Raw genomic sequence first — 15,352 nt, forward strand, 5'->3', positions numbered from 1 at the left:
CAGCAGCAAAATTGCTCAGGAAGCTCCAGAAAGGTACAAGATTCTTAAGCCCTTGCTATTCCCTCCCCTAGGTTTAGAAAAGCAGTGAAACCCTCTCCTAAGATGAAGCATTCCTGAAGGCCAAGCTATCTGTGAATTGTGCCAGGAGATGTAGGCTTGCAGCTTTTCTGAGTTGTCACTTGGCCTTTCTTCACTCATGCTTCTGTGAGTCACCCCTCATCTATACTCTTGTAAGCGACTCCAATAAACTGGTAAATTAAGGCATGCATGGGTGGAATAATTTCTTTTGTCTGCCATCCGTACCCCATTCTGAGGTGAATATCTCCCAAAGTAAAAGTGAGATGATGCATTTTGCACCTAAATAGAGATTTGTGCTAATCTGGAGCCTGCACCCCTACATTCTTCCCACCATGATGATGATAGACTAAATGTCTGAAACCATACACCAGCCCCAGTTAAATGTTTTCCTTTATAAGAGTTGTAGTGGGGCTGGAGAGATGGCTCAGAAGTTAAGAGCACTAGTTGTTCTTCCAGAGGTCCTGAGTTCAAGTCCCAGCAGCCACATGGGGGCTCACAAAGATCTGGTGCCCCTCTTCTGGCATGTGTATGCCAGCAGAACTTGTATACATGATAGATGGATGGATAGATAGATAGATAGATAGATAGATAGATAGATAGATAGATAGGCAGGCAGATAGACAGACAGAGTTGTGGTGGTCATGGTGTCTCTTAAAAGCAATACCCTAAGACAGTATGAGATCTATTGGCACTGGAGAAATGAGTGGTTTGTGAGATACCCTACATCTGTGCTGGGAACTGAACAATTGTCTTGAGTCTGACCATCAAAGAATCAAACAGACAGGAGCAGAAACTCAGCTTTATTATTTGCAGACATGGACCAAAGCTTATGCGTGTCCAGTAGCCCTGGACATAACTTTTCCCACAGGTGCTGTAGGCTGGGTAACAGTGTGACCCCCTGAGGATACTTTCTGAGTCCCTTGCCCATTGAGGGAAATTGCCATCACAGTCAGACATGTTTACAGGAACAGACACCACTGGACAAATATTTTCAGGTAGTAATAAAAAACATTCCTTTCTTAGCAAATAGGATCTGTAGTGTGACCTTCAACCAGGTAGTCGTGGTAATCATTTTTCGAGGCAGCTTTGTGCAAGTGTTTGCTTTTCTAAGATAAGAGGCAGGGGCTTTAAGCAAGCGGTCTGCGTGCCAGAGTGAAGTTTATCACACTCTACTTTTTACTTAATCCTATGGTTTCTAGGCAAGGATTGCTGTTAGGCTTTCACAATCAGAGAGTTAATTTGATTTTGTTAGGTGCATCTGTACAGATGTGTGTGTGTGTATGTTTGCATGTGTGCATGAATGCCTGTGTTTATTTCCTTCTTTAGTATGAAGCAAGGGAATACAGTACAAGTTAGATTGAGGTAATGATCCTTCTTGGGATCCAAAAACTGGACCAACGGGAAGCATTGGACAGCAAAGAGGGAAAGAACGAGGCAGATGTGACAGAAGATAGCACTGAAATCTGACCTTTAATGTGGAGGAAAGGAAAACCCATGACTCAGCATGAAGACGGGGAACCTAACCAACTAGTGCTGGAAGAGATGATAAGCAGGAAGTAGTCAGCATCTGAACTGCTTGAACTGGGGGGAAGGTTTTTGATTTTTGTCTGTAAATTATTATTACATTTATCTATTTTAATGTGTGTAGCACGCATGAGGAGATCAGAGGACAACTTGCCAGTTCCTTCCACTGTTTGGATCTTGGGGCTGGAACTCGGATCACCAGGCTTGGTGTACCTTTACCCAGAGTCATCTTGCTAGCCCTGCGGGCGTAGAACTTTGTGACAGAGACTAAGAGTCTCTCGGGAGGCTGTGGGGCAAGGAGGCCAAGGGGGTCTGTCTGAGTGCTGTACAACAGAGAGACAAAGTTGTCCACCTTGGAGACAACAGCTATGCATAAAAGGATAATCGGTTATCTTCCTATTGCACTGCTCTCTTCCCTCCATATTTGTATGGCAAAATGACTAAAATGTAACTAACCTAGTATAATCTGAACATCATCATACTTCCTTGCTGCCTAAAAGCCATCAGCCATTGATTTCATTATATTTTTAAATTTGAGAACAAATTTATGTTGACAACAGTAATAGCTGTTAATTTTCAAGTGTACAGACTTCTGCTTGCTTTGACTTCTGCTGTAACTACTTTTAAGTTTACATTTAAATTTCAGACTGTCTTGTAAAGGTTATTTAAAATGGCATCTAAAACCTAAAGCTTGAGGCGTATCTCTGTGAGTTTGAGACCAGCCTGGTCTACAGAGCAAGCTCCTGGACAGCCAGGGATACACAGAGAAACTCTGTCTCAACAAAACAAGGACAACAAAAAACTCAGTTCCTATATTTTCCAATCTGGCTATAGCCCACATCAACTTCAAATTTATGACTGTATCAATATACTCTTGATTTTGACTGTACATCCCCATTATATATACTATTTATGTAGTCAGAAACCAGCACATCTATCAATCTACCATCTGTCCGTCTGTCTGCCTGTCTGTTTATTATCTACCTTCAGTTTTATTAAGCTAAAAATAACAAAAAGCTTTTTTTTTTCTTCCCAGAAAGAGTTTCTCTATGTAGCTCTGGCTGTCCTGGAACTCTGTAGACCAGGACAGTCTCAAACTCACAGGGATCCTCCAGTCCCTGCCTCCCGAGTGAAGTGATCAAAGGTGTGCACCACCAGCTCCTGGCTGACAAAAAGTTCTTTATCTAAGTTGTACAACTTACACACACACACACATATATGTATATACACACACACATGTTTGTGTATGTATATATGTCTACTGAATATAAAAAAGGAAAAGAAAAGGGAACAGGACTGCTCCTAGGTATGATGGAGGTTATACATAGATTAAAAGGAGAGTGAGTCAGGAATATGGATATCTAGGAGAGCCCAGAGTGGGCTTGTTCAGACTGGGCTGGGCCCTGTGGAAAGGAGGGGGAAGGGAGAGGGGAGAAAGGGGACCAGACGTAGACACACAGGAGGCATAAAGGTAGAAAGAGGCCGGGCGATGGTGGCGCACGCCTTTAATCCCAGCACTCGGGAGGCAGATGCAGGTGGATCTCTGTGAGTTCGAGACCAGCCTGGTCTACAGAGCTAGTTCCAGGACAGGCTCCAAAGCCACAGAGAAACCCTGTCTCGAAAATCCAAAATAAAAAAAAAAAAAGTAGAAAGAGACAAAGAGGGGGGTAATCAAAATGACATGAGCAGTCCAACCCCCTGGGCTGGAGAAGTTCAGGGTTGAGGGCGGGGTATGCCTGCCAGGAGGGATACCCCACCCTGAAACAGGTAAGGCCTGAGGGATGCAGGCAGAACCTGGCAGCCAGGTATGCTTTGCTATGTTAAACAGGCACCTCAGCCATTTGTTACTGGATTGAAATCCAACCTATACATGTGTGCAGGTTAGAGTACATCTTGAAGAGCTTGGCTGATGAGCCATCTCTCCGGTCCAGAAATTAATGTTTTGTTTGTTTGAGACAGGGTTTCTCTGTGTAGCCTTGGCAGTCCTGGAACACACTCTGTAGAACAAGTTGGCCTGACTCATAGAGATCTGACTGCCTCTGCCTCTGCCTCCCAAGTGCTGGGATTAAAGGCGTGTACTGACAGAAGTTTCTGTTTTGCCCAATCCGGAAATGCACCACCACAGCTTGATGTTTTAATGTACACAGATAATTTACAGTAACTATAGCAACCAAGATAATTAACATATCCATCCTTCTTAAGAGCTACATTTGTTTTCTGTTAGTGAGAAAATTTGAGAGTGATAACTTTAGCAAATTTCAAGAATACAGTGTTGGTATTGTGACCTATACTTATCATGCTGTATGTTACATAGCTAGAATTTACTTGAATTGTATAAGTAGCACTCTGCTCCTTTCAGTAAAATCTCCATATACTACCACTCCCCCGAGCTGGCAGTAATTATCATTCTCTTCTCTTTCTGTTTGTTTTCTGAGGCAGGGTTTCTTTGTGAAGCCCTGCCTTTTCTTCTGCAGACCTGGCTGGCCCCAAACCCAGACATCTGCCTGCCTCCCAAGAGCCAGCATTGCCTGGCCCTAATATCCTTCTTATATTGTTGAAATCATCACTGTTGGTCCAATTTGACCACCCAAATGGCAGTGCTGGTGTCCTAGCAGAAGGACTTGAAACAGGTGGGTCAACAAACAAAAATCCAAGTTCAGCTTGTCTTTACCAGCAAAAGTCCTAAATCTTGCCTACTGTGGGCAAGGTATTCTAGTTCCCTGTCAATCGGAACAGCCTGTATCAGCTCAAAGGCCCCACCTGGCTGTCATTAAATTCGCCTGCTTTTACATCATAGCCTTAGCTGTTTGATTCCTGATAGACTTTTTTTTTTTTTTCCAGCAATGGAGTGGTCCAGTTGGTGGTCTCACTACCCCCACCCTGACAATCGCAAGTGTGGACAAAAAGTATCATTTTTATAGCTAGCTCATGAAACACAGGAAGTTGAAAAATATTGGTCTGGTTTCAACATGTGCTAAAATTGGGCACAATGCAGTTAGTACTTGACTTCTGAGATTTGGTCCTGGAGATGGTTTCTCTGTGAAGCCCTCACTGTCCTGGAACTCTCTCTGTAGACCAGGCTGAGTTTGAACTCACAGAGATCTGCTTGTCTCTGCCTCCTGAGTGCTGGAATTAAGTCATGAGCCACCACTGCCTGGCTGCTTCTGAGAATAATTAAAAGAGCAAATGCCCACTAAAAATTCCATATACAGAATGTTAACTTGTGCAAGAGGCACTGCTGCACCTGTTATTCCAGTGTCTTAGAGATCCCGACAGCAGGAAGATGACAAATTTGAGGGCAACCTGGGACTAAACAGTGTATCTCTGGAGAGAAAGGGGAAGGCAATTATGTTGTAACACATTGTTTCACTTACTTGAGACAAAAGGTAAAACTGTACTTCAAAAGTTCTACTTCAAAGCAAAAAACACGGCAGCTTTACGAAGTAGTTATCTCTTGGTAAAGTAAAAGCTCTAAAATTATAGATCACAAACTTTAAAGATAAATTTGGACTTATGAAAAAAATATGTTTTGCCCATGAGAGAGTTATTTGTTTTTGCAGCTAACTTTCATTCTCTTATGAATTAATGAAATATAGACCAAGGGAGGTTAAAAAAAAAAAAGAACAGTCATAAACAGAAGTTCTAATTTTGTACCCTGGGATCAGCATGAGGGCTCAGTAAAGGTATGGATAGTTCCAACAGCTGAGAACAATTTATAATTGTTACCATTTGACCTGTGGCTTTAACACTTTCAGCATCCTCTGTAAGTAAAAGGCTGAGTGTCCCTGGATTTGTGAAGAGACGCACAAAGGGCTATTATTACCATCTCTGAGTGGCTTGGGCAGTTTGTCATCAGGAGCTGTGGCAGTCATGGCTGTCAAAGCCATGATGAAGTATCTCTGGGCTAGTTCGTTTCCCCATTTCAGTTAATCTTAAAAACACCATCTTCGGAAAGAAAGTTCAACATTAGATTGCCTTTGTCTTTTACTTTCTAAGTGGAAAATCCAACTTCCCTTTGGGCTCTTAATCAACAATAACTTTAAGATGACATTACAGCCCTTCTTTCGCATTACAAACCTGTCCGACAGGAGGCGGTGACTGAACTACCACTCACAGGCGAACAACGCCACCTTGCCTGGACTAATTTCCACGCAGCCTTTCTCAACCCTTGATGCCGGCGTGTGGGGCTCGGGAGAACTCGGCAGAGATCGGAAGAACTCGGCGAGCAGGTGAGAGCTATGTTCTTCGGCCGAGGCTGCGCACCAGCAGGCTCGGGGACGCGCGGGGAGGAGGGAAGCCGGGAAGGACGGCGGCTCTCCGAGCCCGGCTGTGGCGCGGGCAGCCCGGCGGGGCGGGGCGAGGCCGCGGGAGGGGCGGACTCCCGGCATTGTGGTCGCTCTCACCGGCTGCTCTTCCCGCGGCTGCCGGGAGGACGCTTGGCCATGTCCTGGCGCTGCGCGAGTTCGGTGGGGAGGCGACTGGTGGCGAGCGGGAGCAGCTTGACTTGGCGGCGCAGCGCGGCTGGAGCTGCGGGCTCGGGGTACGCGGTGGGACGGGCCTGCGTGGCCCGTGGGATCCTGTGGTAGTGTTAGTGTGGACCTTCCCCGGGAGCCCGAGCCAGGTTTGGGGGACAAATACCAAACGCCCTGGTTGGAACTTCACATACCCAGCTTTAGCTCAGTGTACACCCGGGCGACCGTGAAAAAGGTCTTTCCTGCTGTGGGAACTTATTTAACCAGCCGCTGCTCTTGTTTTGATGCTACATCTTATTTTGATGCTACCTCTTGGCTGTCCTGTAGCAGGAAGTGAACATGACTGTTGCTTCTAAATGGCCAAGGTTTTGCAGCTAGTAACTCTGGCATCCTGTAGATGTGGTTTCTGACTTGATGGCAGTGTTGCTTTCCTGGGCGCTCCTCCTTGGCATACCCTGGCCTGACACCCCAGCTGTGGCCGACCAGGTTCGGCCTAGGCGGCTCTCAAGACATCTCAGTGGCCGCTACAGCGCTTTTATTCCTCCACTGTCTTCCAGAGACTTCCTCTGAAAGCGCCAATCTCGTGACGTTAAGTTGTTGACAGGTCCTTAGAACTATTTCCTATTGGATGTGTCGGTGTATATCCTGCTTTACCCATCAACCACCTCTTAGTAGGTGTTCCGTAAATGGAGCATGACTAGTTGGTGCTTGACTAGTATTGAGGCAAGGTGTTTATTGTGCATTTACTCGGTGCCTGCCTCATTCTTTAATAGGACAACTAGAAATTGATAGGACTGCCTCAAAAAGATAGGGGCACCTTTTTGGAGCTTTTTCTCTGGCAGGAAAGGGAGTAATAATTTAGAATGTGCTTTCTTGGACTTATCATTTTCTTAGAAAAGTTCATTTGCTGTAAATGCTGGATAGGTTTGAGGAGGAGATAATGCTAGCATAGAGATGAAAAACAAAACAAAACAAACACTTTTTTTTTCCAGATAGATTGGATTGTTGACGTGCAGCGCTCTTCCAGGCCAAGGCCGTCTATTTTCCATACTGTTTTAGACTTACTTAAGAAACTCCGCCAGCTTTTTTCCCCCTCAAAGCTGCCTCCTCCAAATAGGACAGTCTTTCTGAGCCTCCCGCTTGCTCCTACCTTCTCTCTATCTGGTATTGGCACACACATGCTTTTGTTTTCTAGGTTTCCTTGTCAACTTGTTGCGGATCAATGAGAAACGCACGTTTAGTTGCAGTGATTCTTGTTTCTAACTCATCTTTGTTGAAATGTTGCTTGTTGCAACTTCTTTGAAGTTTTCCAGAATGACTGTGCAAAACAGAAATTCATCATCCAGGGGCACCATGCACAGGAAAAGACCATTTAGAGGGGATTCACTCAAACACAGAACTATGATTTAAGAAATGCTTTGTTTGGCTGGGGCCTTTAATTTTTAAATTTAAAATACCTTACTTTCCTGTCCTGGAACTCCCTTGGTAGACCAGGCTGGCCTCGAACTCACAGAGATCCGCCTGCCTCTGCCTCCCGAGTGCTGGGATTAAAGGCGTGCGCCACCACCGCCCAGCAAAAGAAATAATTTTAAAAACCATTTGTAGCCATGTGTGGTGGCACGCATCTTTAACCCTAGCACTTGGAAGGCAGAGGTCAGTGGATCTCTGTGTTCGAAGCCAGCCTGGTCTACAAAGCAAGTTTCAGGACATCTAGGACTACCCAGAGAAACCCTATCTAGAAAACAAACAAAAAGATATTAGAAATCATTTGCACTTTAAGTTCTGTATCTCACCCTAACTCCTTAGATCTTTGAGCAGTTCTCCTTGGCAGCATGTGCCTAACGAATGTTTTTGAAAGGTTAGTAGTTTACATTATGTCTAATTTGCTCCAAGAATGTGGTCAGACCTTGCTAACTGACAAGAAAAAATGAGTGAATGAGGGAAAGAGATTCTAGACTCCATGGAAAGACCTGATGATGATTGTCTGTCTGTTCATCCATCATCTGTCTGTCTGTCTGTCTGTCTGTCTGTCTGTCTATCTGTCTGTCTATCTGTCTATCTATCTATCTATCTATCTATCTATCTATCTATCTATCTATCTATCTATCTATCTACCTACCTACCTACCTACCTACCTACCTACCTACCTACCTATCTATCTATCTATCTATCTATCTATCTATCTATCTATCTATCTATCTATCTACCTACCTACCTACCTACCTACCTACCTACCTACCTACCTATCTATCTATCTATCTATCTATCTATCTATCTATCTATCTATCTATCTATCTATCTATCTATCATCTCTATCTATCTGCCTACATATCTACCCATCCACCTGACTATCTGTTTACAGGGTCTCTTTACATGGTCTTGGCTGTTTTGGAACTCACGGTGTAATCCAGGCAGGCCTCCACTCACAGAGCTCCAGTGCTTCTGCGTTCCCAGTGCTGGGATCAAAGGTGTATGCTACCACCCCTGACTCAAGTACTTCTTTTTTTTCAGCTCTAGGTTTTGGATAACAAATGCTGAGGTAATGAGGGTCCCATATCAGGAGTAAATAATCATGTCAAGTATTATTGACATTTACTGTGTTAAACTTTAAGTGGGAGTCATCATTTTTCCTACTTGGTGGATGGAGAAACTGGGAACTATAGGATTCATGCATTGAAAACCTTCATTCCCTTAGTCTTTGTAGGTTCTTTGCTTCACAGTGTCCCCAAAGATTCTGTATATTTAAAAGTTATTGTTTTATTTATATGTTTATGTGAGTGTATTGCAGCTGTGCATGCTTGAAAAGACCAGAAGTGGGCATCAGATCTCTTAAAGCTAGATTTCCAGCTTGTTGGTTGTGAGCAAGATGGATGTGGGTTCTGGGAACTGAAGCTGGGTCTTCTGCAAGAGCAACAAATGCTCTTAATTGCTGAGTCATCTCTCTAGGTCCTCCCCCCCCACACACACCATTTTGTATGTTTTCAGAAGAAATTCAAAACACATTTTATTGCCAGCCATCAGGTCTTCATTAGGGCAGAGTATGTGGTATTTGGTGATTATGAATTTACTTATGAATAAGACTGTATTCAACTTTAGACATAGAGACTGCTTTTATCAGGTAAAAATTATTGAATGGCTACTTAGATAAGCAACAATTCCTTATGGTATTAGTAGACAGGTACTTTGTGGTCAGGTATTTGGTGGTGATGAAGCTTTTTCCCGCTTTGTGTATTTGGAATCCTTGTATTGAAGGTTGTCTTCTACTGGAACCAAGGGGGTAGAGGGTACCTCACTCACTGAGCTGGTCTTTTCCTTTGTTTTAGGATGGGAAACGGCACATCCTCATCCGTAGGGAAGTCAGCATGTACGCCTGTGAACCAGATCCACGTGAGTGATGGGGCTGATGGAGGGAGGAGGACCGTCACACACATTTGACATACTCTGTGTCCAGACTTGATCTAGTTTGGGAAATAATTACTGAATTCATATTTAATTTAAAAGCTGCTATCAAAATTATCCTTGTGACAAGTTCTACCTATGTCATTTTTTTTTTTTTAAATTTCTGGTTTCTTCTTTCCTCTTGTGTGAGAATGTAGTTTATGTGTGTGTGCTATACACATGCCTGTATGCATGTGTGGAGGCCAGAGCAGGGATGTCCAATATCCTGCTCTATTGTTATCTGCCGCTGCCTTATTCTTTTGAGATGGTCTCTCTCACCGAATGTGGAGTTAGGCTGGTGGTCATTGAGCCCCACCCAGCAATTCTGTCTCTGTCTTCCTTCTCACCCCTACCTCCCATGCTGGGATTACAGGGCTGTATGTAGCCACTGATGACTCTTCTCCTGCATGCTGGGAACTGAACTCAGGTCGTCATGATTGTGCAGGAAGTACTCTTACCTACAGAGCCATCTTTCTAAACCTTTCCCCTGACGTTTTCGAATCAGCTGTTCTGGAGATTGTGTCTGGGCTGTCCTGAACTGTTAGACATTTCACCATCAAGCTTCCTCTCTGTTCATCTTGTCACTTCTTCTGAGGAGGGTCTCCCGAGTTGCCTCAGTTGGCTGTAAACTGTTCTAACTCATACTACTTTTGAATTTGCAGTGTTGCCTCGACTTCTGCGTAGCTAGTTGGGATTACAGGTCTGTCCTGTTAGGCCTGGCTGAAATTTCCTTTTTTTTTTTTTTAAAGTTTTTATTTTATTTTACACAAAAATATATTTAATAACTTGTCATATAAAACGAAACATAAAATGTTATCAGTAAGACAAAATCACTTCTAATGGAGTGCTTGTATTTAGGAAAACTAAAGTATGTTCATATGCGCAACACTTACAAGTACAACTGAAAGGTTATGAAACACACATCATTTTAGATTTACAGCTGGAAGTGCCATAAATCTATCTCTCTCTCTCTTTTTTTTTTTTTTTTTTTTTTTTTTGGTTTTTCAAGACAGGGTTTCTCTGTGGTTTTGGAGCCTGTCCTGGAACTAGCTCTGTAGACCAGGCTGGTCTCGAACTCACAGAGATCCGCCTGCCTCTGCCTCCCAAGTGCTGGGATTAAAGGCGTGCGCCACCACCGCCCGGCCATAAATCTATCTTAATCAAGCATTCGGTGCTAATTATGAAGAACTATTAAATCAAAAGCAAGAAAAATGGCCTGTTTCTATACCTTTAAGGCAATATAAAATTTACTTAAGCGACCAAGATTTCTTACTGAATCCGTGATTATCATTTTTGGCAACTTAGTCCAGCCTGGTACAAGGCTGTGTGGTTATGAGGTCTGTGCTATGTCTCATTGGAGCCTTGCTAACTGGAGGTATGTGCTCTGGCTCCTAGTAAGTAACCACTATTAGCAACAGCTGCACACCTTCCCCATGTAGCCTAAGACCTTTTGTTTAAATGTATCTCTGTAAGGTTCTATCACCCTTTTCAAAGGTGTTTCTTCTATTAGGGAGGAGGGGGAGTAGATGACCACATACATTATATATAAGTTCATCTCAATAGAGTTTCCAAGTTCTGTTTTGTATTTTGAATTACACCCATGGTAATGGTCAAATCATCTAGAAAGGACTTCACACCGCAGTAAGAACTTTTTAAAAATGTGCTTGCGCCCTCTTCCTCTTTCTGAAATTCCTTTATTCTTAATGAAATCCATCTCTGAGGTTGAAATTTTTATTTATTTTTCATCATGCCTGCTCTAAGACTGTTGATACATAAGAGTCAGTGGTTCAGAGCCAAGGTTATTGTGTGGTTTTGGCATGGGCAGCTGTTTAACGGCTTTCTGCCCTAACACAGAACCTACTGAGCAATAATTACCCATAAAATTATTCACTTAGGGATACTATACATGATTATAGTCTCTTGTTTCTTTCTTTCGCTGCCAATCTTAATTAATTCTGCCTCAGGACGTTTGCGCTAAGCTGGCTGTGGTGCCTGTCATCCTAGCACTTGGGAAGCTGAAGCAAGAGGAGAGAAAATGCCAGGCTCCTTTGGACAATACATCTGAGATCCCTCTTTCTAAGCAAAAATGAAAACAAAAACAAGACCCCCAGAATTCCTCCTATATATGTTTTTTTTTTCTTTTCTTCAAGCTCATAAGGCATATCTTTTTTCCCCCCTCCTCACTATCGTCTACATGTATATTGTTACTGCTTTGGACTGAGTGTGTAGCTCAGTGGTTGGGCAAGAGCCTAGCATGTATGAGGTCCTGGGCTTTGCGCCCCAGCAGTGCATAGAATGAATCTGAGTTTGTCTTAGTTAACCTCACTCAATGTGAGAAACTTCTTGTGCAGGGTATTCTCTATTTTAAAATCCAAAGACAGCACTGTGAAACATTCAGTAAGGATGGGCTTGAACGACAACGAGGAGTGTTTGTGAGACCCCTGGCACTATCATCTTGAGGTCCACTCACTTTGGAATCTCTTTATTAGGGCTTCTGTGCCATGGGAGCACTCAGCGTGCTCTTTGCTTCAAGTCTAAATGAGAGGCTCAGCGTGCCTCTAGCCTAAATAGCATGGTAGAAGATTACTGGCTTTGGGTGTGATGTGGAGTGTGAGTTAAGTACAAGGACCCTCTCAGCCTCAGTTTTTTTATCTGTAAAACTGATTCATCAGTGCAGTATACTGTCTGGTGCGGCTGATCTTACTTTGATAGAATTTTAAATACTTAGTGAGCAGGAGGAAGAACATAAAGTGGACCAACCTGCCCACATCTAGGGGATGACCCAGGATCCCTTGACCCCTCAGGGTGCCTATAAGTTCTGAAGCACTTTGTCTAGGTGTTGCCCTTTGTGTCTTTGTCTTGAAGTCCCTGATTATGCCGTGCCATGTAAGAACCACCTAGGCAGGTGCTCAGGTGCCAGACTTGTCCATTGACAACCTGCATGGATACCAGTGCTGTCTGCTGACCTTGTCTAAGGGACTTGGACATCCAGATAAAGAACACAAGAAAACTTCAGAGGCTGTGCAGACACATCCCAAAGCCCGGGCATTGTGGTGAAGGCCTGGAGAACACTGCAACCCAGGCTGCTATCACAGTCATTTTGAAAATTGCTTATGATTTCAGCTTCAAAGCAGCGAATAAGCTTTTCTGGAAGTAGCTTTTCCAGGATCAGCTGGAAGGCATAGTTTACAAAGTTTACATCTTTTACTGTATAGAAATGGGGAAATGAGCTGTTGTTCACGCCTGGGGATGCTGTGCATTTTAAGGAGAACTGACACATTATTTCCTTGCGTCTGAAAGTCATCAGGAGTAAGCAGTAAACACCTCTTAAACATTAAGAAGTATGATACAGATTAAGTACTTCGACTCTAGGGCTGGACTCATATCTGTTTATTGATCAAGGACAGCTGATAGTTACTTATCTTCCCCTGTGCCTCAGTGTCTTCCCCTGTGCAGTCTATATAATACAGGATGGATCTACATTAAGATTACAGTGACGCAATGCCTTTATGACATCGGGAATATGCAGGAGTGTTTGCTGTCTAAGAATTGGCTCTCACTGGTATTCTTGATACTGCTCTCAGGCACTGTTAGGATACATTTTTGTTTCTAATGGCCAGCTTTTGGAATAAATAACATCCTCAGGTATTATTATAATATCTAATAATATTATAACGGATACCATAGATAGATGATAGGAACTTAGTTGGAGCAGAGTTGTGCTCTGCACTCCAAAATCACATTCCTTCCACTAGTTATGATTTCATTCCAGAAGGTAATATCTAAGATGAGAACGTTTTGCTTCTTTTTAATTTCAGGAAACAATTTCTAACAATTGTGTGGTGATTTTCTCAAAAACATCCTGTTCTTACTGTTCAATGGCCAAAAAGATTTTCCACGACATGAATGTCAACTATAAAGCTGTAGAATTGGATATGCTGGAATATGGTAGCCAGTTTCAAGATGCCCTTCATAAGATGACTGGAGAAAGAACTGTGAGTGTGCCCTCAGCCCCGCTGCCCCTGGTGATGAGCTGGTGACATGCCAGTCCCTGGACACTAGACTTTCCTGCTAGAAACAGCAAACCTCGCATTTCTGTGGATCTCATGTTGATAAAGAAATGGTAGCTGTGCAAAGAGACCAGACTCATAGAATAGGAAATGGCGTAGTTCATTTTAACTTTTATGTTTACCGTGTGTGTGTGTGTGTGTGTGTGTGTGTGTGTGTGTGTGTAAGGAGGAGGGAGAGAGAGGGAGAAGGAGAAAGAGAGGGAGGGAGGAGGGGGGATGATGGGTGAGGCAGGTAATGGTGTCATGAGTGCATGTCTGTGGAATATTAAGGTCCTTTTGGAAGTCTTTGCAAGGTGAAATTACCCTTCCCCTCTTTTTTATTTATTTATTATTGTTTTTTACACACAACTTGCCTCAAGTTTATTTGTAAAAACAGCATAAGGTTCTGATCATCTGCAAATACTGTATAGATATTCACACCAGTCCATCTGTCTTCACACTGGCAGACTGCGACCTTTTTTATGGGGCCTTCACAGGGGCCTGGGCACCTTTGGGAGCCTGAGCTGCAGCTGAGGCCTCTGCCTTGGCTTGAACCTTGGGCTTTGTTTTTTGGAGCCTACGACCCCTGGCCATGTAGTTCTAATCCGCTTCCCAAGCTTGGGGTGAGCAATGAAAGCGAGGCGGCTGAGTTTGCGGCTGGGGCCCTTTGGCACCTTGGGCTTCACCACCTGCGGCTTCACCAGGGCCTTGATGGCCTCTGTACATATGCTCATGACCTTTGCATTATTTGCCTGCATCTCCTTCAGGCCTTTCTTGTTGTGCTTCTTGGCAAAGCGCATGTTCCTCAGGAACTTGGGGTCGACCCCCTTGAGAGATTCGTATCTTTGTGACCGGGGTTTCTTGATGCCGTTTCTGTGTCATTTCCGGGACTGGTTGTGTGTGGTGTGGTTCTTGGACTTGGCCGTGGCTGGACGGTAATCGGCGGCTCCCGAAGGGCCTGTGACCTGAAGAGAAAGAGCTACCCTTCCACTCTTGGACAGTACAGAATAATATCAGTCTCCAACCTCCTGTGCTTATCTGTGCTTAGTACTCATTGTTCTAGCCTCTGGAAGTTTTTATCTTTTTATGATTAGAATAGTCAGAAAAATATTTATTGTTACTACTGTCCTTGTTTAAAGTTTTGTAGAAGACATTGGTAAACATGTAGAAAGGAACCATTTCAACATTATTAATACTTACCTAGATTTCCCTCCATCCCTCCCTTTTCCCTTTCTGCTCAAGGACAGTTTTATTAGAGTTTAAAAGACAAACTTCTGGGTCAGGCGTGCTGAAAACCTCAGTAGTTGCCTGAAGGAGAAGAATGGAGGAGGAAAGGAAACAAAGCCACGCTGTTTAAGCCAGCACAGATGTCAGTCACATGGGAGACAAGCAGCCATAGGTGGGACAAGAGGGAAGCCCAAAGTGTCAGAAGAAAGTGTACTTAGGATCTGGCCTAAAGAAAGAGACAGATAGGGGCTGGAGAGATGGCTCAGTGGTTAAGAGCATTGCCTGCTCTTCCAAAGGTCCTGGGTTCAATTCCCAGCAACCACATGGGTGGCTCACAACCATCTAAAAATGAGATCTGGTGCCCTCTTCTGGCCTGCAGGCAAACACACAGAATATTGTATATATAATAAATAAATAAAATATTTTTTAAAAAAAAAAAAACAATAACTAAGTCATCTAAGAAAAATGACTCTCCCTGACTCCCGGTTCTGTTCCAGGACATGGCCCTGCAGGGATTTAGCCATATGTTACTAAAGTGAATTAAGATTTACTTGAAATAACCAC

At 43.5% G+C, this 15,352-nt stretch overlaps 1 protein-coding gene across 2 annotated transcripts in view; it reads left to right on the plus strand.

Annotated features, from left to right (window-relative positions):
* Positions 1–5,448: 5,448 nt before the first annotated feature.
* The window catches only part of Glrx2 (glutaredoxin 2), a 10,563-nt gene continuing 659 nt past the window's right edge, over positions 5,449–15,352 (plus strand). Inside the window, exons 1-3 of one of the 2 annotated variants that reach the window (XM_005348463.3) lie at positions 5,449–5,831; positions 9,398–9,461; positions 13,331–13,507. In XM_005348463.3, coding sequence (XP_005348520.1) covers positions 9,399–9,461; positions 13,331–13,507 — 240 coding nt within the window. In that variant the 5' untranslated portion in view covers positions 5,449–5,831; position 9,398. Of the gene's footprint in view, positions 5,832–5,890; positions 6,143–9,397; positions 9,462–13,330; positions 13,508–15,352 lie in introns of those variants that run through there. The other variant, XM_005348462.3, reaches the window with a different exon arrangement.

Source organism: Microtus ochrogaster, chromosome 6, assembly GCF_000317375.1.
Source record: "Microtus ochrogaster isolate Prairie Vole_2 chromosome 6, MicOch1.0, whole genome shotgun sequence".
Taxonomy (NCBI): Eukaryota; Metazoa; Chordata; class Mammalia; order Rodentia; family Cricetidae; genus Microtus; species Microtus ochrogaster.